Source organism: Schistocerca americana, chromosome X (assembly GCF_021461395.2).
Source record: "Schistocerca americana isolate TAMUIC-IGC-003095 chromosome X, iqSchAmer2.1, whole genome shotgun sequence".
In the NCBI taxonomy this organism is placed as follows: Eukaryota; Metazoa; Arthropoda; class Insecta; order Orthoptera; family Acrididae; genus Schistocerca; species Schistocerca americana.
In genome coordinates this window covers 592,357,318-592,383,779 of record NC_060130.1, presented here as the reverse complement: position 1 = coordinate 592,383,779, position 26,462 = coordinate 592,357,318, and the positions used below count along the sequence as shown (strand labels likewise).

Sequence of the window (26,462 nt, the reverse complement as noted above, 5' to 3'; positions counted from 1 at the left end):
AAAGCATCCATACAAAGGCATTGAATTTGAGCATGATTCCCCAAAGGTAAATGCTTTTTGTGCCTTGTCATGTCGAAAACTTTACAGGCCATTCTTCTTCAACGAAAGCACTGTCACTGGATAAACCTACTTGGACATGTTGCAGCAGTGGCTGATGCCTCAAATGCAATTGGACTCTCCGGTCATCTTTCAGCAGGATGGGGCTCCACCCCATTTACATTGTGAAGTTTGTGGGTGCCTGAACACGGAGCTGCCGCATCGATGGATCGGCTGTGCTACAGAAGGGGACAGCTGTTTCATGAAATGGCCTCCCCAACTCCCAGATGTCACTCCATGTGACTTTTTCCTGTGGGGACACATTAAAGATGTGGCGTATGTACCACCTCTACCATATGATGTAGCAGAGCTCTGGGAGAGAATACAGGAAGTGACTGCCACAGTTGATGATGCCATGCTGGGACGGGTATGGCAAGAAATTGATTATTGACATCTGCCAGGTCACTAATGGTTCGCATATAGAATGTTTGTAAAAAAAAACCACTTTCAGAGTTTCTCTTCAAAATGCAATAAATAATTGAAAGTGTTCCTGGACTTTATGTACACCCTGTACTAGTAGATGATAACATTTTTCATTTATACTTATGGGTGGTCCTCATAGTCTAGTAGTAATGTGTGTGCCTGGAAACATTTTTGTGACCTTGTGAAGTAAGATATTCGACAAATCTCCAAAAACTAAGATTAACTTCTCATAGCTGGGGTTCAGTCACAAAAAATTTTGTAAACGGCATTGTGATTGTCTTTTGACTGCAAAATTATTTATTTGTAAAATATCATGGTTGTCTTTTGATTGTAAAATGATTTATTTGTAAAACTCAATATTGCAGTTATGACCATGTGGTCATTATCATGTGGAAATAATTGCACTTTATCACATGTCAAAACTTAAAAATCATCTGACATGACATGTGACAGAAGCTTGTTTCACCAAACTGTGTTCCTGATCATGACCTTGTGTTGAATTGCACTGCAAATATGTTGCTTGTGTTCTGCTTACTTTTGTCAAACATCTGCAGTATTGCGTGGGATAAATGATTCCATATTTGATTTTTTTTGCATAAAACAGAAGCTGGTTTTGTTGCCTGATATTCTGTGGACTTGTGTCTATTTGTTACTTCTCATGAATTTGTGTGTGAACTGCTTGATTTAAATGCATGGTAAGTATACTGCTCATATTCTGCATCAGTGGTATCAACCTGGTCCCTACCATTCATTGGTGGGCTTTCCGGCTTTCATGGAGGGTGGCTGGCGATACAGATTTCAAAAACATTTTCAGTAGGTATTCATACAGGTCAGTGGGTGTAGATTTATGGAACATGCTGTGACCCAACGGACCAAGACATCCAGAAATGAGTGGTCTCCTTTTTCCTCCACTTTCATGGTGAAACAGATGCTCGAATGGAGGGAGTTAAGATTTTCCAAAAAATGAAGAAAGTGTTGCTCTTCCATGTAGCCATTCCACACAGGTATGGTTTACATATCTCCAAAATCATTCAGGTTTTAAAACTGCTGTCTGAAATGCTTTATCCTTGAAGTTTTCCATAAAAGCATTAGTTACAGTGTGAGACAGGGCTACCCATAGCAACATCATCTGTCTGATCACATCCAGCCAGTTTCCTGATCATCTGGAACAGAGATGAAGTGTAAAAGTGCCACTTCCACTATGACTTTATGACCTGTCAAAGCTACATAAAGTAGAAGTTCTGTTTTGCCCTATTGTGAGCAATATATGAGCCCAAAAACACCACCAAGCAAAACACCTGGCTTCTCTTTTGAGTCCTTTGCTGCGACAATGTGGACACCATACTGAAAATTCAGATGATTTTATACAGTGACTGATAAATCTGTGCCTTGAACTAACCAATATATTTGAGAGTTTCGATGTGGTCTCTTTATTCACAAGTGCCTCTGGTGACTTCGCTACAACTCCAAGGAGGTAAGCTGGAAGAGAAAATCTTACATCTTTTCAAAAATGTGCTTTTATTAACGCCTTACACAGCACCTAGCCTTCTTATGAAATACTTCAAGGACAAAGCACTTCAGATGGCAGTTTTGAAACATAAATGTTTTTGGAGTCATTTAGATGGTATCTTTGTGGTATGGTCACACGGAAGAGCAATGCTTCCCTCACATTTGGAACATCTTAACTTCCACCACCTGAGCATGTGTTTCACCATGGAAGTGGAGAAAAATGGAGACTACCCATTTCTGGAGGCCATGGTTCATAGAAACGATGGATCTATATCTATAAGCTATGAGCTGCCATCATCCAGGTGAATGTAGCTATATATTACGTTCTCTCATTTATACAGCTAGATCTATCTCAGATCGTGAGAACTTATCAGCAAAGCTTAACCTTCTCCACTCTGTATTCCAATAAGCAGGTTTGCAGTGAGTTTCGACCAGCATGCAATATACCTCATGAGCAGCCAGAAGAAACAGAGAACTCCTTGAGGATGGCTTTTCTACCTCATGCTGTTGGGCTTTTCAAGAAACATTGAATAAAGTGTGTCTCCTGCCCTTTGGTAGAAATGCAAATGATAGTTGATTCCATTAAAGATGAGCTTGATGTAAGAGACTAGGAATATATGAAATCCCGTGCCAGTGTGGAAACTCTTACACTGCTCGGATGTGTTGCATTGTTAGGGAGAGATGTGATGAACAGAGACACCACATTGGATCAGCCAGAAAAATTTGTTGTTGCTGACCACTGCCTTTGTATTAACAACCGCAAATGAGAAATCCAGTAAAAATACCCTCACTTTAATGCAGATTAAGTCACTTTAATGCAGAAATCACAAGCACATTCAATACATTGGAATGTCGGCACGCATTAGACAAAAGTGATTCACAAATGGTGTGAAGTTACCTATCACACGGAACATTACAGAATGAGAATGAGACCACTCAGTTCTGAGGTTAAATAGAAAAATGTTAGACATCTACATGTGATGGTACTGGATGGAGGCCGTGCATGCTGCTCTGCATGCAACACCTGTGAGAGCTGTCTGAAGGTGCCACCTCCTGGCAGATGAATTTAGCAACTGTAGCCCACCGCAGGATGATTAAACAACATTTGACGGACCAGTGCCTCGTGTCTTGCTGGGCTTTGACGAATGGCAAGGTGCTGGTATGACTGAAGTGGCAACCATAGGTCATCACAGTCCTGGACACTTGTGGCAGGGATGCCAGGCACGCTGACACTGGTACTGGACCCCTGGTGGCGTCCTAGGGCCTGAGGGGGAGGAGAAGACTGTTCCTGTGGAAGCAGCACCAGCTGACCCAGCAGCTGTGGTGTGTATCCATCTGTGCCCTGGTACTGCTGAAATGGCGAAGGGCTGGAAACAAGAATGGAGGAGGGTGATCAAGACATAGTAGCAGACGGAGGCAAAATCAGTGGAAGGGCCACAGTAGGTGGAGGCAAGGAAGCATGCCCAGGAGCAGAAAGAGTGGATCAACTTGGAGGTGTGTGAGGAAGCTGCCCCCCCACTGGGAGATGGAGTTGATCACAGTGTTGTCCATATGCAGCGTGAAGACACGTTGGCTGTGCATGACTGCTGGAATGCAACGCTTATGGCATCCATACACGTGGGCCCAGACCAGAGTCCCAAGTGCATAACATGTCATCTCGGAGCGACCCTGGGAGGCCTCGGTGTGGTGAACAGTAGGTTAAGCACCATGCATAGCTGGTGGCCGTGCAGTAGCTCCACCAGGCTCTTGCTGCCGAAGGCTGTGGGCCTGTAGGAACTTCGAAACCATTTGAGTGCCTCATCTGCAGGGGTACTGCCAGTATACTTCTTCATTTGTGTCTTAAAAGTGTAGATGAAGTCTTCCACCTCCCTCTTTGACTGATGGTGTATCGGGCATACATGAACATTGTTCATACCATGGATAGCACAAAAATCATGAGAAGTCTGAGAGATGAATTGAGGACCACTACCAGTTGCCAGGGTGTGGGGCAGACCTTTGACGGTAAAGATTTGAGTGATAGCCTGCACCGTTGCCTCTGCCGTGGTGGTGTGGCAGTTGCTGACATAAGAAAACTGGAAGTAGGCACACTTTCCGTTATTTAGCGTCAACTGCCACCTGCCACACCATAAAGCAATCTTTTCTAAATCACTTTGCAACTGATACTGGTCTTCGGATGACCTTACTAGACGGTAAATTACAGCATCATCTGCGAACAACCTAAAAGAACTGCTCAGATTGTCACCCAGGTCATTTATATAGATCAGGAACAGCAGAGGTCCCAGGACACTTCCCTGGGGAACACCTGATATCACTTCAGTTTTACTCGATGATTTGCCGTCTATTACTACGAACTGCAACCTTCCTGACAGGAAATCACGAATCCAGTAGCACAACTGAGATGATACCCCATAGAGCCGCAGCTTGATTAGAAGTCGCTTGTGAGGAACGGTGTCAAAAGCTTTCCGGAAATCTAGAAATACGGAATCAACTTGAGATCCCCTGTCGATAGCGGCCATTACTTCGTGCGAATAAAGAGCTAGCTGCGTTGCACAAGAATGATGTTTTCTGAAACCATGCTGATTATGTATCAATAGATCATTCCCTTCGACGTGATTCATAATGTTTGAATACAGTATATGCTACAAAACCCTACTGCAAACCGACATCAGTGATATAGGTCTGTAGTTCGATGGATTACTCCTACTACCCTTCTTAAACACTGGTGTGACCTGTGCAATTTTCCAGTCTGCAGGTACAGATCTATCGGTGAGCGAGCGGTTGTATATGATTGCTAAGTAGGGAGCTATTGTATCAGCGTAATCTGAAAGGAACCTAATCGGCATACAATCTGGACCTGAAGACTTGCCCATATCAAGCAATTTGAGTTGCTTCGCAACCCCTAAGGTATCTACTTCTAAGAAACTCATGCTAGCAGCTGTTCGTGTTTCAAATTCTGGAATATTCCATTCGTCTTCCCTGGTGAAGGAATTTTGGAAAACTGCGTTCAATAACTCCACTTTAGCAGCACAGTCGTCAGTAACAGTACCATCAGCACTGCGCAGCGAAGGTATTGACTGCGTCTTGCCGCTAGTGTACTTTACATATACGACCAGAATTTCTTCGGATTTTCTAGCAAATTTCGAGACAATGTTTCATCGTGGAACCTATTAAATGCATCTCGCATTGAAGTCCGTGCCAATATGGCGACTTTGCCTAAGAATGCTTGGAGCTCCTTCACATTCGAAGGGCATGGGAGGGCTGCAATAGCTTTTATATGGCTGTCAGTCAGCTGCATACCCCTATGAGAGATAACGTGTCCCAAGTATTCTATAGAGGGTTGGAAGAAATGTGACATTTCTGAATTGCAATTAAGATGCACATCAGAAACTGTCTGAAACAAAAGGCCGCAAAGATGGTCTTCGATGGTGGGACCAGTAATGACAATGTATTCGAGGTAATGGACACAATAAGGAATGCACTGAGTAAGCTGTTCTAGGTAATGTTGAAAAATCACAGGCACTGCAGTACCAGAAACCAATTGGTTGTACTTGTAGAGGCCATACAGCATACTCACAATAAGAAACTGATGCGACTGTATATCAAGTGGCAGCTGTAAATATGTTTCCAACAAATCAAGTTTTGAAAAATATTGTCTGCCTGCCACCTTTGTCATAAGTTTGTCCATGCAAGGTATGGGATATGTATTGACCATCGACTGTGAATTAACTTTCACCTTAAAGTCACCAGAAAGACTGAGTTTGCCAGGCAGCTTCTTGACAGTGACCAATGGTGTAGCCCATTGACTGGACAAAATGGATTCCATGATGCCTAAAGCTGTCAATCTGTCTAATTATTCCTTCAATTGAGCACAGAGTACAAGTGTTACAGGTCTGGCATAGAAAAAATGGGGTCACGCCACAGATTTGAGAGGAATGTGTGCTAAGTAGTCAGTACCCTTGCAGAGCCGGACAAAAAAAGGGCAGAACATTCTTCGCACAAATCATCCAACTCCTGAGAGGGTACACAATCCAGCACTAAATGAACACAATCTGAAGCAGTAAATTCGAAAGCCCAGAAAGTGCCCAAACTAAACAAATGTTCCTTAAATTCTTTGTCCGCTACTAGAAATGTTACTGGCTGAACCACTGTTTTGTATGTTGTCTCCACAGTAAAATAGCCAAGAAGAGGAACCAGCTGTTTACTGTGACTGACAAGAAGGCATGATGTAGATGACAGTGGAGGGGAAACAAGGCACAGACAAGTGTTAGAGTTCAGTAGTGAGGCCAATGCGTTTGTATCCACATGAAGGCATAAGGGAGCCCCATCAATATGCCCATCCACGAAAAGTTTTTTAGAAACAGTTGCAATATCTTCACACACATGACTAACAACATTTATGTCCACAGACTGAGATGTGAGTGGTACAGCAGATGTAGACCAAGTGTTGCATACACAGTAATGTGACCTTTCTTCTGACATACGCAGCAAGATGCCCAATGCTGTGGACAAGCTGGCTGCTCGTATTGAAAAAAACCTGCTGGACAAGAGGAAAGAGGTTTGCAGAAAGTTTTCCACTGTGGCCACATCTGTGTGGAATGCAGCAGCCAAGCACACTACACTGCCGCAACCTCTGCTTCCAAGAGCATGCTAGATTATGCGGGCATGTTACTGTCTGAACTGACTGCAGCTATGTCAGCCCAAGACTCTAGTTGGCAGCCAGCACATGAGAAACTTCAAGTGCTTGTATTAGCTTGAGTACTCCTTCTAAAGATGGAAGCTCAAATTGAAAGGCCCTATATCGAACTTTCTTATCGTGGGCTGCCCGTATGATAGCTTCTCTAATGATAACATGTAAGGTTCCTTAGATTTAGCAGTAACGAAACAACACCTGCAAATTAACCCCTGCAGTTCTGCAGCCTAAGTGTGGGTTACTTTCTGCTCCACACTTGAAGAAATCACAAGAGTATACTTGCGGCAATAGGAATTCAGTAAATAACACATTTCATCAGACAACAGAAATGCACGATTTGGAAGGAGAGCTAACTTCCCCAACAAGTGATACACTTGTGGGGAGATCCATAACAGAAAAATGGCTTTAATGAAGTCGGTGTCTGTTACCTTGAAGGCTACAAAGAGTCACTGTAGGCATTTTTCATACAAGCCCCAGTCTTCGGTGATGGTGTTGTAGGTGAGAAAAGGAGGTAGGTAGGCAAGCAAAGTTTGAGACCTCATTAACACCCTGTCCAACATGGTCGTGTGTTCCAGCTGATGCATTTTTAAGTGATGCAGGTTGTCCAACTGCTGCTGTAGTAAACTTTGTAGAATGATCTCCAAAGATGCGCCTGTCAACATTGCCATGCCACACAAAACACATGAAGAACAAACCTTACTTGTCACAACTTTTGTAGTAACACACACAATTGAAAAATACAGCAAAAATACAATCACTTTCATGCAGAAACCACACATCATCCTAGTACATCGCCAGGTTGGTACCGGTTTAACAAACAGTGATCTGCGAGCAGAGTGCAGTTAGATATCGCATGCACCATTACAGAATGAAAATGAGATCACTGCATTCTGGAGCTGGATAGGAAAACATTACACCTCTCTGCATGGTTGTGCTAGATGGCAGCTGTGCGCCTCACTATGGATGCACGGTTTTCATCACTATCTAAAGGTGTCGCCTTCTGGCAGCTGAGATTAGCTGCTGTACACCAGCAAGGGCTGATTAAACAACATATGACACACACGTGCCTCGCATCCTGCTTATCTCTGATGGATGGCAAGGTATTGGTATGACTGATATAACCACAAGTTACCACAGACCTGACATAACACACGGCATGAACTATGAAGAGACCAAGATCCTCTTGCCCCACCTACATGTACTGCAATTCCTTCATTAAAGAAGCAGTTCAAATATGTATAACTAATGACTTAATAGTGACACAGGATTTCAACTCATCAAGGCATGTGAACCAGAACTGGCAGCATCAAGGCATCATTGGCCACAGAAAAATGAATGTAACAAGGTAACACAGACATAGCATCAAAACCAGGACAGTTACACCAGGCGACAACAGCTTGCCCGCCTGTATATGCTGGGTCCACGCCGTGCATGCAGAGACCACAGCTACTTTTTCTAGCAATGCTCTCCGCATGTTGACAATGCCATTATTGGCCCACCCCTTGGCACCTACACTTTTTCAGCAAGCCAGCCCATAAATTGGCAAACTACAACAGCAATGCATCAACACACCTGAAGATGATGAGCAGCTGCCTTGTGAAAACATTGTGAAAGTCACACAAAACAATTCAAAGCACACCTGTGAACCATTCAAGCCATATTTAAATTGCTTAGGCTTTGTTATTAGTTCCCGACCTAACCCCCACTTCACAAACCGCTTCGCTGCATACTCCAAAAAAGCTATACACCATACACCAGTTGATGACATCTCCCTCCAAATTAAAGTTAATACATGTTTTATTTTGTTTATATATATACGGCTCCCTGCTGCCGTCGGATAAGCAGCTGCAGCAGCAGGTCGTATACCCCTAGCTTACTTATTTGTTACATAGTTTAATTCTTAATTTCTTTGCGTGTTTTTGGGTACTTGCATTGTTTAATTCATAAATTTCAGGTGTATTATAGTATTTGAGAGTTGTTGCATCGCACTTTAGTGTTTACTTCGTAGATTCTTACTTAAATTGTGTGCGAGTTTCGTATAGGAGGTGTAATTTCGAATTTTAGTTACTGTAATTGTAAATTCAGGTAGACTGTAGCGCAGTCGTTAGGCATTTGTACAGGTTAGTTAATACATTCTTTGCGTGTTTCCCTCGCGTTATCTAGGCACGGACTTGTGTTTCAGTAACTGCTGTTCAACATCGATTAGAATGGACAGGGACTGTGACTGCTGTGTTTGGATGAGGGCTGAGTTGGCATCCCTTCGCTCACAGCTGCAAGCGGCGCTGACTTCGGTCGCGCAGCTTGAGGCTGTTGCCAATGGGCACCACTGTGGGGAGCCGGACTTCGGTATTACGGGGATGTCAACCTCGTCCCATCTGTCCCCAGATCGGTCTGCAGCTGTGGTTGCCCCAGTTGCTGCCCGCAGTGGGGCTGAGCCCTCGTCTGTGGTTGATTGGGAGGTCGTTCCAAGGCATGGCAGGCAGCGAAAGACATCCTCGGAGGCTGATCAGAAAGCCTCCCCCGGTGCGTCTGACAAACAGGTTTCAGGCACTGTCTCTGGCTGAGCCAGATGCAGCTGCCTGCCCTGTTTCAGAAGATGATTCTCAGCCTTCAAGGTCCGGGCAATCACAGAGGGTGGGCTTAATGGTAGTTGGGAGCTCCAATGTTAGGCGCGTAATGCGGCCCCTTAGGGATATGGCGGCTAAGGAGGGGAATAAATCCAGTGTGCACTCCGGGTGGAGTCATTCCTGATGTGGAAAGGGTCCTTCCGGATGCCATGAAGAGCACAGGGTGCAGCCAGCTGCAGGTGGTGGCACATGTTGGCACTAATGACGTGTGTCGCTTTGGATCTGAGGAAATTCTCTCTGGATTCCAGCGGCTATCTGATTTGGTGAAGGCTGCCGGTCTTGCTTACGAGATGAAGGCAGAGCTCACCATCTGCAGCATCATTGACAGAACCGACTGCGGACCTTTGGTGCAGAGCCAGGTGGAGGGTCTGAATCAAAGGCTCAGACGGTTTTGCGACTGTGTTGGCTGCAGATTCTTTGACTTGCTCCATAGGATGGTGGGGTTTCGGGTTCCGCTGAATAGGTCAGGAGTTCACTACACTCAGCTGGTGGCTACACGGGTAGCGGAGGCTGTGTGGCGTGGACTGGGCGGTTTTTTAGGTTAGAAGGCCTCGGGAAAGTATGGGGTGGGCTGCAATCTCAAAGGGTGCATGGCAAATACAGGACGTGCTTGGATCAAGGAGCAGTCGGAATTGTAGTTGTAAATTGTTGTAGTTGTGCTGAGAAAGTCCCTGAGCTTGAAGCGCTAATAGAAAGCACAGAAGCTGAAATCGTTATAGGTACAGAAAGCTGGCTAAAGCCTGAAATAAGTTCTGCAGAAATTTTTACGAAGTCTCAGACAGTGTTCAGGAAAGATAGATTAGGCAGAATTGGTGGTGGAGTGTTTGTGTCTGTCAGTAGTGGTTTATCTTGTAGTGAAGTCGAAGTAGATACTCCGTGTGAATTGGTATGGGTGGAGGTTATACTTAACAGCCGAACTAAGTTAATAATTGGCTCCTTCTGCCGACCCCCAGACTCCGATGATATAGTTGCTGAACAGTTCAGAGAAAATTTGAGCCTCGTAACAAATAAATACCCCACTCATACGGTTATAGTTGGTGGGAACTTCAACCTTCCCTCGATATATTGGTGAAAATACTTGTTCAAAACTGGTGGTAGGTGGAAAACATCTTCCGAGATTGTCCTAAATGCTTTCTCCGAAAATTATTTCGAGCAGATAGTCCATGAACCAATGCGAATTGTAAATGGTTGCAAAAACACACTTGACCTCTTATCCACAAACAATCCAGAGCTGATAGAGAGCATCATGACTGATACAGGGATTAGTGATCACAAGGTGGTCGTAGCTAGGCTCAATACCGTTTCTTCCAAATCCACCAGAAACAAACGCAAAATAATTTTATTTAAAAAAGCGGATAAAGTGTCACTAGAAGCCTTCCTAAGAGACAATCTCCATTCCTTCCGATCTAACTATGTAAATGTAGACGAGATGTGGCTCAAATTCAAAGATATAGTAGCATCAGCAATTGAGAGATTCATACCTCATAAATTGGTAAGAGATGGAACTGATCCCCCATAGTACACAAAACAGGTCCGAACGTTGTTGCAGAGGCAACGGAAAAAGCACGCAAAGTTCAGAACAACGCGAAATCCCGAAGATTGGCTAAAATTTACAGACGCGCAAAATTTGGCACGGACTTCAATGCGAGATGCCTTTAATAGGTTCCACAACGAAACATTGTCTAGAAATTTGGTAGAAAATCCAAAGAAATTCTGGTCGTATGTAAAGTACACAAGCGGCAAGACGCAGTCAATGCCTTCGCTGCGCAGTGCCGATGGTACTGTTACCGACGACTGTGCTGCTAAAGTGGAGTTATTGAACGCAGTTTTCCGAAATTCCTTCACCAGGGAAGACAAATGGAATATTCCAGAATTTGAAACACAAACAGCTGCTAGCATGAGTTTCTTAGAAGTAGATACCTTAGGGGTTGCGAAGCAACTCAAATCGCTTGATATGGGCAAGTCTTCAGGTCCAGATTGTATGCCGATTAGGTTCCTTTCAGATTACGCTGATACAATAGCTCCCTACTTAGCAATCATATACAACTGCTCGCTCACCGATAGATCTGTACCTGCAGATTGGAAAATTACACAGGTCACACCAGTGTTTAAGAAGGGTAGTAGGAGTAATCCATCGAACTACAGACCTATATCATTGATGTCGGTTTGCAGTAGGGTTTTGTAGCATATACTGTATTCAAACATTATGAATCACGTCGAAGGGAATGATCTATTGATACGTAATCAGTATGGTTTCAGAAAACATCATTCTTGTGCAACGCAGCTAGCTCTTTATTCGCACGAAGTAATGGCCGCTATCGACAGGGGATCTCAAGTTGATTCCGTATTTCTAGATTTCCGGAAAGCTTTTGACACCGTTCCTCATAAGCGACTTCTAATCAAGCTGCGGGCCTATGGGGTATCGTCTCAGTTGTGCGACTGGATTCGTAATTTCCTGTCAGGAAGGTCGCAGTTCATAGTAATAGACGGCAAATCATCGAGTAAAACTGAAGTGATATCAGGTGTTCCCCAGGGAAGTGTCCTGGGACCTCTGCTGTTCCTGATCTATATAAATGACCTGGGTGACAATCTGAGCAGTTCTCTTAGGTTGTTCACAGATAATGCTGTAATTTACCATCTAGTAAGGTCATCCAAAGACCAGTATCAGTTGCAAAGCGATTTAGAAAAGATTGCTGTATGGTGTGGCAGGTGGCAGTTGATGCTAAATAACGAAAATTTGAGGTGATCCACGTGAGTTCCAAAAGAAATCTGTTGGATATTGATTACTCGATAAATAGTACAATTCTAAAGGCTGTCAATTCAACTAAGTACCTGGGTGTTAAAATTACGAACAACTTCAGTTGGAAAGACCACATAGATAATATTGTGGGGAAGGCGAGCCAAAGGTTGCGTTTCATTGGCAGGACACTTAGAAGATGCAACAAGTCCACTACAGAGACAGCTTACACTACACTCATTCGTCCTCTGTTAGAATATTGCTGCGCGGTGTGGGATCCTTACCAGGTGGGACTGACGAAGGACATCGAAAGGGTGCAACAATTCCTGCGTAGTATGTACTTTTTCGCGAAAGGTGCTACGTCTGCGACAGTTTTGAAGGTATTTTATACATTATCTGGAAGAAATGCAACCACAGCTCTTATTTATTGTTGCCAACATTGTATTTAAGTTTTAGCCCATCCCGACACTTTGTCTGATAATGCTACTATGAATAATACTGCACACAGTATAGTTACTGTTGGACTGGCAGTGTTACAGGACATAGCACTAGTGGCAGAAGTGGTTTCAGTTTTTAACAACGTGTATGATTCGGAACTAGCAAGACCAGAGCTCAAGAAAGATTATTGCATGTTGCTGCTGCGGTATTCAGTCCTGAGACTGGTTTGATGCACCTCTCCATGCTACTCTATCCTGTGCAAGTTGCTTCATCTCCCAGTACGTACTACAGCCTACATCCTTCTGAATCTGCTTAGTGTATTCATCTCTTGGTCTCTCTCTATGATTTTTACCCTCCACGCTGCCCTCCAATACTAAATTGGTGATCCCTTGATGCCTCAGAACATGTCCTACCAACCGATCCCTTCTTCTAGTCAAGTTGTGCCACAAACTCCTCTTCTACCCAATTCTATTCAATATCACCTCATTAGTTATGTGATCTACCCATATAATCTTCAGCATTATCCTGCAGCACCATATTTTGAAAGCTTCTATTCTCTTCTTGTCCAAACTATTTATCGTCCATGTTTCACTTCCACACATGGCTACACTCCATACAAATACTTTCAGAAACGACTTCCTGACACTTAAATCTATACTCGACGTTAACAAATTTCTCTTCTTCAGAAACGCTTTCCTTGCCATTGCCAGTCTACATTTTATATCCTCTCTACTTCGACCATCATTAGTTATTTTGCTCCCTGAATAGCAAAACTCCTTTACTACTTTAAGTGTCTCATTTCCTAATCTAATTCCGTCAGCATGACCCGAGTTAACTTGACTACATTCCATTATCCTTGTTTTGCTTTTGTTGATGTTCATCTTATATCCCCCTTTCAAGACACTGACCATTGCGTTCAACTGCTCTTCCAAGTCCATTGCTGTCTCTGACAGAATTACAATGTCATCGGCGAACCTCGAAGTTTTTATTTCTTCTCCATGGATTTTAATACCTACTCCGAATTTTTCTTTTGTTTCCTTTACTGCTTGCTCAATATACAGATTGAATAGCATCGGGGATAGGCTACAACCCTGTCTCACTCCCTTTCCAACCACTGCTTCCCTTTCATGTCCCTCGACTCTTATAACTGGCATCTGGTTTCTGTACAAATTGTAAATAGCCTTTTGCTCCCTGTATTTTACCCCTGCCGCCCTCAGAATTTGAAAGAGAGTGTTCCAGTCAACATTGTCAAACGCTTTCTCTAAGTCTACAAATGCTAGAAATGTAGGTTTGCCTTTCGCTCCCTGGAATCACTCAACAGAGGAAAGTCCCCTGGACCTGACGGGATACCAATTCGATTTTACACAGAGTACGGGAAAGAACTTGCCCGCCTTCTAACAGCCGTGTACCGCAAGTCTCTAGAGGAAAGGAAGGTTCCAAATGATTGGAAAAGAGCACAGGTAGTCCCAGTCTTCAAGAAGGGTCGTCGAGCAGATGCGCAAAACTATAGACCTATATCCCTGACGTCGATCTGTTGTAGAATTTTAGAACATGATTTTTGCTCGCGTATCATGTCATTTTTGGAAACCCAGAATCTACTCTGTAGGAATCAACATGGATTCCGGAAACAGCGATCGTGTGAGACCCAACTCACTTTATTTGTTCATGAGATCCAGAAAATATTAGATACAGGCTCCCAGGTAGATGCTATTTTCCGTAACTTTCGGAAGGCATTTGATACAGTCCCGCACTGTCGCCTGATAAACAAAGTAAGAGCCTACAGAATATCAGACCAGCTGTGTGGCTGGATTGAAGAGTTTTTAGCAAACAGAATACAGCATATTGTAATCAATGGAGAGATGTCTACAGACGTTAAGGTAACCTCTGGCGTGCCACAGGGGAGTGTTATGGGACCATTGCTTTTCACAATATATATAAATGACCTAGTAGATAGTGTCGGAAGTTCCATGCGGCTTTTCGCGGATGATGCTGTAGTATACAGAGAAGTTGCAGCATTAGAAAATTGTAGCGAAATGCAGGAAGATCTGCAGCGGATAGGCACTTGGTGCAGGGAGTGGCAACTGACCCTTAATATAGATAAATGTAATGTATTGCGAATACATAGAGAGAAGGATCCTTTATTGTATGATTATATGATAGCGGAACAAACACTGGTAGCAGTTACTTCTGTAAAATATCTGGGAGTATGCGTACGGAACAATTTGAAGTGGAACGATCATATAAAATTAATTGTTGGTAAGGCGGGTACCAGGTTGATTCATTGAGAGAGTCCTTAGAAAATGTAGTCCATCAACAAAGGAGGTGGCTTACAAAACACTCGTTCGACCTATACTTGAGTATTGCTCATCAGTGTGGGATCCATACCAGATCGGGTTGACGGAGGAGATACAGAAGATCCAAAGAACAGCGGTGCATTTCGTCACAGGGTTATTTAGCTACCGTGATAGCGTTACAGAAATGTTTCGCAAACTTAAGTGGCAGACTCTGCAAGAGAGGCGCTCTGTATCGTGGTGTAGCTTGCTCGCCAGGTTTCGAGAGGGTGCGTTTCTGGATGAGGTATCGAATATATTGCTTCCCCCTACTTATACCTCCCGAGGAGACCACGAATGTAAAATTAGAGAGGTTCGAGCGCGCACGGAGGCTTTCAGACAGTCGTTCTTCCCATGAACCATATGCGACTGGAACAGAAAAGGGAGGTAATGACAGTGGCACGTAAAGTGCCCTCCGCCACACACCGTTTGGTGGCTTGTGGAGTATAAATGTAGATGTAGATGTAGTTATTTTACCCCTGCTGCCTTCAGAATTTGAAAGAGAGTGTTCCAGTCAACATTGTCAAAAGCTTTCTCTAAGTCTACAAATGCTAGAAATGTAGGTTTGCCTTTTATTAATCTAGCTTCTAAGATAAGTCATAGGGTCAGCATTGCCTCACGTGGTCCAATATTTCTACAGAATCCAAATTGATCTTCCCCGAGGTTGGCTTCTACCAGTTTTTCCATTCATCTGTAAAGAATTCACATTAGTATTTTGCAGCTGTGACTTATTAAACTGATAGTTCGGTAATTTTCACATCTGTCAACACTTGCTTTCTTTGGGATTGACCATCAGAAAAACTACGTTTCAGTCTAGCTTTCAATAATTATCTTCCTTTTAACATTCAGTTAATTTAATGCACAAGCAGTTACCTATAAAACTGTCACTAACAAGAGTCTCAACATTATCGTTTTAATGTGATTCAAAGCATCAATAAAAGAACTAGCTATGATCAAGCACTATCTTGAATATAAAGGGAAACACATCTACTATCTTTTACACAAAAGGGCTAGCATTCTTGGAACATTACTTGACGTGTGCAGTGTTACGTAAAATGAAATGACTGAGACGTAACTTTGAGAACTCTGAACTATAGGAGTTGGGCCAGGGATGGAATAAGGTAACATATCATTATGAAACCAACGCATTCTGAGTGCATCACCAAAGAGTAATCCGTCATGATAATTCACATCTGTTAATTTGTCTTTGAGGGCCCAATATATTGCATATTGCTATCAGAACATAATGATATTCATTGACACTGGGTCCTCAGCTCTGATGAATTGTTTAAGTGATTTAATGCCACCTGCATGTGTCTTCTTTTTTTAAAAAAAAAAAAATCATTGTACAACTGCACATAATTTCTGTCTAACACCAATATCAAGTATCTTTACAAAACATTATCAGTGACACATTATACCATATGTCTCCTGTATCTGTGTATTTAAATATCAGCTGTCGTAACACTAATATCACTAGCACCTGTTACGGGTGCTTGTGATACCAATATTTACAACACCTGCACTCATAAGCGCATTGACAGTGGTCGCTACTGAAATATAACAGAAGCAGAGAATTTTATAGCAGATAGTGTCACTGATTTTTGTACAAATACTTGATATTGGTACCAGACAGAAATTGTGAGATTGCACAACAATTAAAGGAAAAAAGAACACCTGCAGGTGGCGTAAGTCATTTAAACAAAACATTATGAAATTTTTGTAACACTACTCTCTAACGTGGGATCTGAAAGTTAACAGAATCTTTGAACAGTCAGAATTTGCTGACAACTTCTCGATGAGTCATATCCGCTAAATAAGAAGGCATATGCAGTTATCTCTTTGGCACAGCATTCATTTGCTCACTATGTCAATATGTGCATAATGACTATAACTGTAATAGAGTGAAATAAATGTTAGAATATGTGCCAACATTAAATAGAAAATCATCATTTCTTGTTAGGTTTTGTTTTAGAATGGAAATATATCAATAAAACTGCTAGTTAGATGTGAACTGAAAATATAACATAGGAATGCTGTGCATTTATTGACTAGCTGGAGCAAAACTAAATAGTGCACAAGCACTGCAATTCTATACAACCACTAGTCTTAGCGTGTCACATGTAGAAGGCTGTCAGCAGTTTTGCACTAACTGCCAGTTGAGAAGTTTCCTTTATTTATCAAAATATTTTATGGATGGGTAAAGAGAGAAACGAGAGCAAGGGGGAGGGGGGGAACATGCCTGTGTAAGATCATATGTTTTGTTCTCAATAACAGATTTTTATAGCAAATTCATTCAAAAAAAAAAAAAATAGCATTTCAATATTTACTACAAAGGAATATGCCACTGAATATATAAAAGTAATTAATAAATTTCAAAGCTGATACGAAAAACTCACCAAATTTTTTCAAGAGTTTTGTTATCATTGCACTGCAAACCATGTTATCATCAGCAACAATCCAATGCAGGTTAGGTATATGCATCAATGTTTGCCCTAACCTTGTAAGTTCTGCTGCTTGCTCCCTCCTTGGATATGTGGGTGTAATAAAATAAATTGTGGGTATGTTATCCACATTTTTATTCCTGCTGTCCTATGGAGAAAAAAAAAAGCGGGGGATTTGACACTAACAACTTTAAATTGCTCGAACAAAAAACTCACATCTGTGCTTAAAGTTTAATTTGGACAAGGGCTGAAAAGATACATTAGCTGATGATGTGTAACAGTTGAAAAAGGCAAACATTACTCTATATTTTTTTTCTTAGACACAGGGAAATAACCATTACAAATAAAAACGTCTGTATGGTTACAAAACAAAAATCACCAAAGGGCAAAAACAAACACTTCAAATCCTGGATCAGGAAAGAGTTGGGGTATGTGAAATGAATGGGAAATAACAATAGTAAGTGATCCATAGATTTGTAGGAACACATTTGCTCAATGGGTCTGGATTGACGTGGTTATTTTAATGCTAAAGGAAATAGTATTGTATATGCCAGAGCCTTCATTGTCCTCTATATTTCTTTTGCCTCAGTGTACTGTACTTCCCCTGTGGTCATTACACTCTGTGGTTTCTTTCTGATTAGTATAAATCGAAGAGCCCCTATGTTAAGACCTACTTCCCAAAGAACTGACACATATTTCTAGAACCGAGAATACCATTCCTGACTCATGCTGCATAAGCACATTCTGTCATCTGAAACATCACAGAGGAATTTATAAATATGAATGAGAAACATATTTGATCTAAATTCAACATGAAACCTGCTGTCTTTTACATATCTGTTGACCTTATTTCACAGGGAATCATGTAGTTCAGTTGCAATGGTGTACTGTGATTCGAGATGTAGGGACAACTGTCCTCTCACTGTAATTTCAATTAGTAGGGTTCTGTTCCATCCTAAAATATTTTTATAGGTTTTTAACCAACCATAACTCCTCCTTAAACCTTTTGTGAAAAAAAGTGTTTGTTTATCAAAGTATACTCTTCCATTCTGACAATGATAAAAATATTCTTATGCAGTTGTGTCACAATATAATAAGATGTTTTCACATTTGTGAAATATTACTCATGAAACACATGAGCTCTATAACAACTTACCCATAGAAACCTACCAGGAATTCAGCCATACAAGTGGAAACTTTAAAAATCAAACTGATAAGTTCGTGTTTTCCCTGGATACGCAGTCATGTCACCTGTACATTGCTCACCTTGAAGTTGGGAAAGGTTTGTTAGTACAGGTTCTACTTTCACTGTAGTCTGAACAGTGAAACTAACATCCCAGCATAAGTAACCCTGGTAAGAAGTTCATAGAACTATGAATGATCCAAATCATGCTACTGTGTAGGTTAGGATCAACTGACATTTAGTCCTTGATTTTATAAGGTTTCAATGCAAATAGCACCAGAGTCTAGTATGCATTTAATAATTAACTCATTCAGAAACAACAATACAAGACAGATATGATTTTAGTTTAAGTTTTTTTAATATTCTTTTGTTAATGAGCAACAACTGTTTTTCACCAAACAGCATAATACATTCAGATACTTTTTCCCAGAAGGCAAGTATCAGATTCTGTGGTAGTTGCAATATACAGTAACCCTGCAGCAATTTATTTGGGTAGCAAGTTAGATCAGGTATCAATATTAAGTACTGAGAAACACATCCAAGTTGCATATATAGTACACACCCAAATGTTGTGATTGCACATAATATGAGAAGCACACGAATTAAATAAGCTTTGTTAATTATTTATTCTAAACCAGGTGCCCCAGTTACACACACATTTTAATTAATTAAATTTCAAGTGTATTAATACTGTAAAAAAAATTCTAAGACTAATGTCCTGTATTTAATTTTACTCTGTGCGTTTTATTTCTTTGTTTACTTTTAGTTGATTTTTTTTTAATTTTTACCACAGTATACCCTATTTTCTTATTAATACTCAAAAATGTTCATGTTTAATTTACATTGAAAAGAAATAGGAGTTAATTATAGTATCACTATAAATTATTTTAAATTCTTAATCTTACTACAAAGTTCAGGACGCAATGAAAGTTTTGTTAAGGTACAACTGCAGTGGCACTCGATATATATGTTTCAGTAGTTGAACTCTCACAGACAAGTTAAATCTCGAATACACAATCAGGGAAAATAATTAAGTACCCAAGCAAATTCTTAGACCCAACAGCACATCAGTACCCATAAGTTTAAAACTGAAGTAGCTATCTAAAATAATGAAAAGTAACGATCTAAAAACTGAATTGGGAGTGTACCGACAAGGTTGTTAAAATGCCAAACTGAAAATAATTCAAAACAGTCTATGGGAAAACATTCGTAATTTACTTCAGGGTAGGTAAATAACAATATTGTACTTTTGGGTTCCTTATCTGTGGCAATTAATCAATCTCTCAAGCATAAGATCACAAGAACATTGACACATTTGTAAAACTTAGAACAAGGACAGACCACAGTTCCTGCTGACTATTCCAGAATCTCATTTGTTGGTAGAATAGGAATGTGATTGTAGCAAGACTAACGGAAAAGTCTTCCAAAACTACCGAGCAGTGAAAGAAGCCCTTACCATGAATATGTTAATCACTCTCACTACTCCTTTCTCTTATTCAAACCAGCCTATGAGAACATTATCAATTTGACAGCTACAATGAAGATGGGAGAATGACACTATTACGGGGTGAGGGCACTGTAGAAAATATAAAGCTACACGCATGAGTAGCATGAGGCTGTCTCATGGTATGCTGCTGGAAAAAAATTAGAGGTTTCCAATTCACTCAATACTTATTGTTGCAACAGTGCATATGGAATACATGAAATGATTACATTTACAGATCGATAGCACAAGTGGTTTTGAGGTACCAGGTATTGACACATGCTGAAAGACCCATATCAGTACGTGGTATAGCTTCCATGGGTGGCAATGCAAGTGCTGATTCCGGCATCCAGTTGCTCATACAGATGGTGAATACTGTCCTGGGATACTTTATGCCATGCCTGCACAACCTGCTCACATAGTTCTGTAAGAGTTATTGGTTGATGAGTCACACGAGTCACTCACGCCCCATCATATCCCACGTGTGCTCGGTTGGAGACAAGTCCACAGACAGTGCTGGCCAGGGAAGTTGCTACACGTCTTGCAGAGCATGTTGAATTTCAAGGGCAGTGTATGGGTGAGCGTTATCCAGTTGGAACAACACATCACCTTCGTGTTGCAAGAATAGCCAGAGAATGGGTCTAACAACATTCTGTATGTACCGAGTGCTGGTTAGCATCCCCTATAGAAACACCAAACATGAACGAGAGTTGTAGCTTATCGCACCCTAGACCATACGGCCTGGTGTAGGGCAGTGTGTCATGGACAAATGCACTCTACGAGACAGCACTCACCAGGTCTACATCATACGCACAAACGATTATCACTTGTGTGCAAGCAGAATTTGTTTTCATTGCTGAAGACAACAGTGAGCCATTTCATCCTCCAAGTGACCCTCTGATGACACCAACTGAGCCATGCATGTTGAAGCTGGGGCATGAGTGGAAGGTATGTTAGGTGTGCACGTGCCTGTAGGCCCACTGCTAATAACCAGTTCACGACAGTTCATGTTGACATGTCTGGGCTTACAAACCCTCTTACTGTGGTGTGGAAGCTGTATGATCTCCCACTGCTGCCCTTACAATACAATGATTCTGGCAGGTATCTGTGCTGCATGGACATCCAGAAACTCACCTACAAGTGTAAGAATGTTCAGCATCATTGCACAAGTGATGCAGCACATCAAACTTGTTTGGGAGTTCTCTGAAAAACCATCCCGCCACTCGGAAGGCCACAATTTGACCCTTTCAAACTTGCTAAGTTGGCATAGGAAGCATGAGTGTGTCTCCATGGCATAGTTGTCTGCTTGCTTCACACATTAGCATGACATTGAGCCTCCTGGCTGTGAGTATTCCCTATTAAAGGGCATACACAGACTGCATTCTGGTAGCTATGCCACTATGCTATCTGTTGGGGGATTATTTTGAAACTATTATCAGTACATCTACTATCACACAGATGGCATATACCGTCATGAGATCAAAATCAACGGTGTCTTTCCAGGGGTAATTTTTTTTTCCAGTAGAGTATAATGTCTTTGGATGGTATGGGTAGGCTTTGTCACAATTGGAAATAGAATAGAGAACTATTATGTTCGCAAGTCATCAAAGTTGGAGTTACTTTTAATACAGTAAAGTGGTAACCCAATGTTTCAGGCACTACTGTAATATCATAATATGACAGGTGTAATGCCATATGGACTCTCATACACTGTTCCAATAACATCATAACACAAATGTAATCAAACTCATCGTATGACCTGATGTTGAGACTGGGGAGGATGGGAACTGATGTTATTAATTGATTGTAATTTATAATGGCATTTTATAGGTCAACACTGACAAATTAGAAGGCAGCTGCTTTTTTGAAGTGGTGCAACTCACATGATGTTCAGAGGTGATTATGACAGATCGCTGTGTTGTGTCTTTCATGAAAGTGTTTCCCATGGTCAACAGTGAGGGACTCATTTTCACAGTCTGTCAATATTTCATTTCCTCCTGGTGACCAAGACAATGGATAACTGTAATCACCATTACAGTTCAATCCACCCACTGCTTGAGTACATATATTGCCTCTTGTGCCTTCCTTTGAAAGTTAAGTGGCTGCCTAGCTAGTGTGTGAGCACCTGTGAACTGCATGTGTTAAACAAATTCATTTTAGTATTCTTGCGCCACTGATTTATTACACTGGCTGAACCCAATATGAAGCTGACCTATCTTAAAGTGCTGACACCTCACAGAGACACTAATGCAAACTAATCTGCACTCACAGATGACAAACTCCCAGCACATGCAGCATACTGACGGTATCTTTGGTGGACCCTAGCAGGTCTCAAATTTTGATGCTGCTGTGGGCTCTCAGCTTAAATCTCTTTTAAGTGAAGAATTTTCTCCACACTGTCAGTGACACCCTGCACGCATGGCAAACGTGTCATGTGTGGCTGTACACAACCCAGTCACTACTTGATTTTGTTAATGGTTTATTAACTGTAAAGATTACTCCTCAAACTGGTACACAGCTTCTGCAATACTGTCTTCACATTATCTACACTGCAGTTTCAGTGGGCCCTCTTCATCAACATATATAATACCAAATTCTTTTGCTACAATGATGTTGGGGCATTGAGTGCTAGTAACTATCAGTGCCTCGAAGGCTTCTTGCAGACTGTGTACCCAAATTCCCTTAAAGTGAAACACAGACTTCTATGTCAAGAAAGGGAAACATGCCATTCTTTTCTATTTTCAACATGAACTGTATGTGTCTGTGTTATTTGTTGAATTACTGGTTGAATTTGTAATTTGTTTCAACTGTTGAAGAACTGCTACACTTGGAGGGGAAACAAACAGCTGCCATTTTTACATCAAAATACTTAATTCCTATTATTTGCACAACAATGAATAATTTTCCTTTCATTGCTGTTTCTGAATACCTCACATTTCATTTCCAACTGACACCATGTGGTATTGTGCAAAATGCAATGACAGGGGACAAGCTTCCTTCTCCTGATGTGACAGCATTTGTACTCTCATATTATGGTAACATTGCATTGGCAATTACGTGTCTACAGTATGATAATTATTAAACTGAATGAAACAGTTATCTACTACAAACTGATATTCATGTGATGTTTGATGACAACTTTAATCATTATATCGTATAAATAGAAATTTATTGTCAATTTTCTTGCTGCTTAGGGTCAACACATATAAGCAGCTATTAGCTGAAAACCTGAAAAGTTTAATTTAAATTAATTTCCTACCTCAAATGACATGTGGCACAGGAATACATGTTCTCGATGATCATAATGTCTCCCAAACTCCTTGCCTTGAGAGCTCCATACAAAATATAACACTATAATTGTCATAGCAATGGTAAAAAGGAACATGTTCTTAAGTGGGAGCATTGCTTCCAGCTTTGTTAGACATTATCAACCTTCAACCTGAAAAAAAAAAAAAAAGGGAAGATGAAGGAAGTGTAGAGAAGCAAAAAAAAAATACTATCACACACACACACACACACAACACACACACACACACACACACACACACACACAGAGAGAGAGAGAGAGAGAGAGAGAGAGAGAGAGAGAGAGAGAGAGAGAGAGAGAGAGAGAGAGAGAGAGAGAGAGCAATTATTCTTCATATCTAAGAAAATAAAACTGACAAAGTGGGTGAACACAAGATGAGATATGGCAAAAAGTAAAACATATATTATTATTTTGTGGCTGAATTTGTATGAAAAAATACTTTATTCAGCAGTTCACTTAAAACATAATCAACAGAAAAAAATTAAGCATTGCACTGTTGAAACAGACTATTAGTCAACATGAGTGGCAGAATAAAAAAATACAGAACCCTTCAAATGAAAATGCACCAATATGAAATACATTCTTGTAATGCAAACACATTATGAAGCTGCATATTCATGACTATGTGCCAGTCCAGGAATTACACCTGCCTTTTGTTAGTAATGTTCTTCGAACGAACTTTGTAAACTAATTTGAATCTTCAACTTGCCACTACATCTATTCCACACCTAAAATGACTCTTCTTCTTGTCCTATAGGACTATAACCCCTAAGATACAGGCCCTCCTTCAGCCTTAAGTTTGTTACTGGATTTAAATATTTACTTCATGTGAAGAATTTGGAGGAGGATAGTCTTTGTGAAGTTTATAGTGGAAGAAGAAAAGCAGCAGCAGAATGAAAGTGGAATATGGTCTAGTCATGCCCTGTGGAGAGCACTGCATATGAAATACAAGTATCCACGGTCAGACATGTCCAACATGCAGTTTTAACATGATATTAACCTCAGCACAAAGAATATTCTTACTTGAAGTAAATGATCCCAATCCATGCTCTAAAAATTTCATGTTGTCTAATATAACTACAATTCACATCCATATACGATTCGTACACTATCAGTATTGTAGTAACTCCATAATGACCTCCACACATTTTCTACTCACTTATCACTAACAACATTTTGCTAATATTCAATGTATCAATTTTTTGGCCATTCATCGAACTGTAGCTGTCAACTGGAAACCACGGGGCATTCAGAATCTTGTCTCCCCCTACCTCAACTCTATTGCATTTCTGTTGAATTCCCCTTTTCTATAACATTCCCTAAATTTTTGCCTATTCATTTATTTACACTTCAAACCCACTTGAATTAATTATACACCTATGCCCAAGTTATATGATTATATAAACAAGTACCAGACCAAGATTAAAAGCCATATCTCTACCTTTTGTGGGTAGTGCACTGACAATTGAACAACCCCTCATTGATTGACTCATAGCTTCAACTAGTCACCATCTCCCCTCCTCTCGTTTACTTCCAAACTCTGAAGATGCCCTCCCACAGATGTGTTAAACTTTCAGCTCTGAAAGAATTAATGTATTGGAGCGCTTGACTGGGGAAAAGTCTAGAGAACAAGATTTCTTTCTCAGTAATACCTCTGAGGCTTTAAAACGTCAAACTTTCCACTATTTTCATTTTCTTCGGGGGTGGGATGACCTCTGGGGAATTTGGAAAGAATACGAGCAGCCTGCGACAGATTGAAACTTTCAGTCACTCAATGATGTGTGCTCAGATTTGCAATTGGCAGGTTACTTCCTGTGACCTGGGTACAAATCCCGGTCCGGCACACAGTTGTACAAGTAAAATATAATCAATAAAGTGTATACTCATCACAGAGGTAAAGATTTCTTTCTCATCAAGTTTTATTGTAGTCATGGGTCAAAGAGTACAACAACAACAAAACAACAACAAAAAGACATCAATGTAAATGCACAGTTTAAATATGGTAAGGAATTAAGGAATGTAAATAAATATTCTGTTTGTTACTCATCTCTCTTATGTAATACCTTTGACAGCAGAAGTAATAATAAAGCTGTATGCAAAGATATGTGAGGGTCTTGTTTGTTAATCCACGACATGTAACACAGTGTCAAAATACAAGAACTTTTAAATGTATTGGAGTGGGAGTGCAGCTGCAAGACAAAAAACAACATCCCCTTGTTTCATGTCCTTGAAGTAAGGTAAGAGCAGAGAGAGCACATAGCAGTGCAGCATGCTGTCACATAATATTGGCACAGCATTTAAATAGTACTCTTCAGTGTTTCAGCAAATGCGCTATGAATGAACTCTCCAAGTATTATGAGGTTCAAAGACAGGCAGAGCACATGTTACTGTTGTTATTGCAGAATACCAATAACAGAAGTAGTGACAGTTTAAGGTTATAAAATACTGAACTTCAAGCAACACCACTACAGGTTGGTTAGCTGGTTGACTGGATTAAGGGACTACACAGTAAGGTCAATAGTCCCTCGGCCAAGTCTTTGTTCATCCAGAGGTAGAGACTCCCACCACAAATGTGCTCAGGTGAGGAAAGTATGAAGGAGTGGTAAAAGCGAGGCACGGAAGGCAATATTGATGCCAGATGCCATAGCTGAAAAATGATAGCTCCAGAGTACAGAATGCCTTCTAGTCAGGAGATCCAGAAAAGTAAAGCTTTGTTAATGGCCTTCAGCTCTGCCATAAAAACATTACATGTTCCCAGCAGTGAATGGTGGTCCTGACCAGCAGGAGATGTAAAAGCAAAACCCATCTTACCCACAGTTTTACAGCAGTCTGTGTAAAAGATGGTAGCAGCCTCATACTCCTGAAGAACTGAAAGGAACATATGCCAAAAGGTCATGGGGTTGACTGAGACTTCTGGTCCTTGCATTAGCTAATTCGAAGACTAGGTACCAATAAAAGGGGAGGAGGAGGGGTGGGGGGGAGGGGGGGAGGGGGTGAGGAGGTGTGAGAAAACACGAACACGGGGAGTACATTCTAAGGAGGACAGGTGAAGGCCCTGGCAGATGGCTGCGAGTTGCATAACTGGTAATCCCACCTGAAAAAAGGAGTGATGCAGTCAATGCCCTTCCTTGCATTAGATTAGTCCTAATTCGAAGACTAGGTACCAATCAAAGGGGAAGAGGAGGGGTGGGTGGG

At 41.2% G+C, this 26,462-nt stretch overlaps 1 protein-coding gene across 3 annotated transcripts in view; it reads right to left on the bottom strand.

Annotated features, from left to right (window-relative positions):
• The window catches only part of LOC124556578 (galactosylgalactosylxylosylprotein 3-beta-glucuronosyltransferase S-like), a 184,629-nt gene that overhangs the window by 55,843 nt on the left and 102,324 nt on the right, over window positions 1–26,462 (bottom strand). For all 3 annotated transcript variants that reach the window (XR_006968623.1, XR_006968622.1, XM_047130536.1), the window contains exons 2-3: window positions 23,220–23,399; window positions 17,250–17,442 (exon numbers count right to left, since the gene is read on the bottom strand). Coding sequence is in view for 1 of the 3 variants with exons in the window: in XM_047130536.1 (XP_046986492.1) it covers window positions 17,250–17,442; window positions 23,220–23,363 (337 nt within the window). In the remaining 2 variants the exon portion in view is untranslated. The remainder of the gene's footprint in view (window positions 1–17,249; window positions 17,443–23,219; window positions 23,400–26,462) is intronic.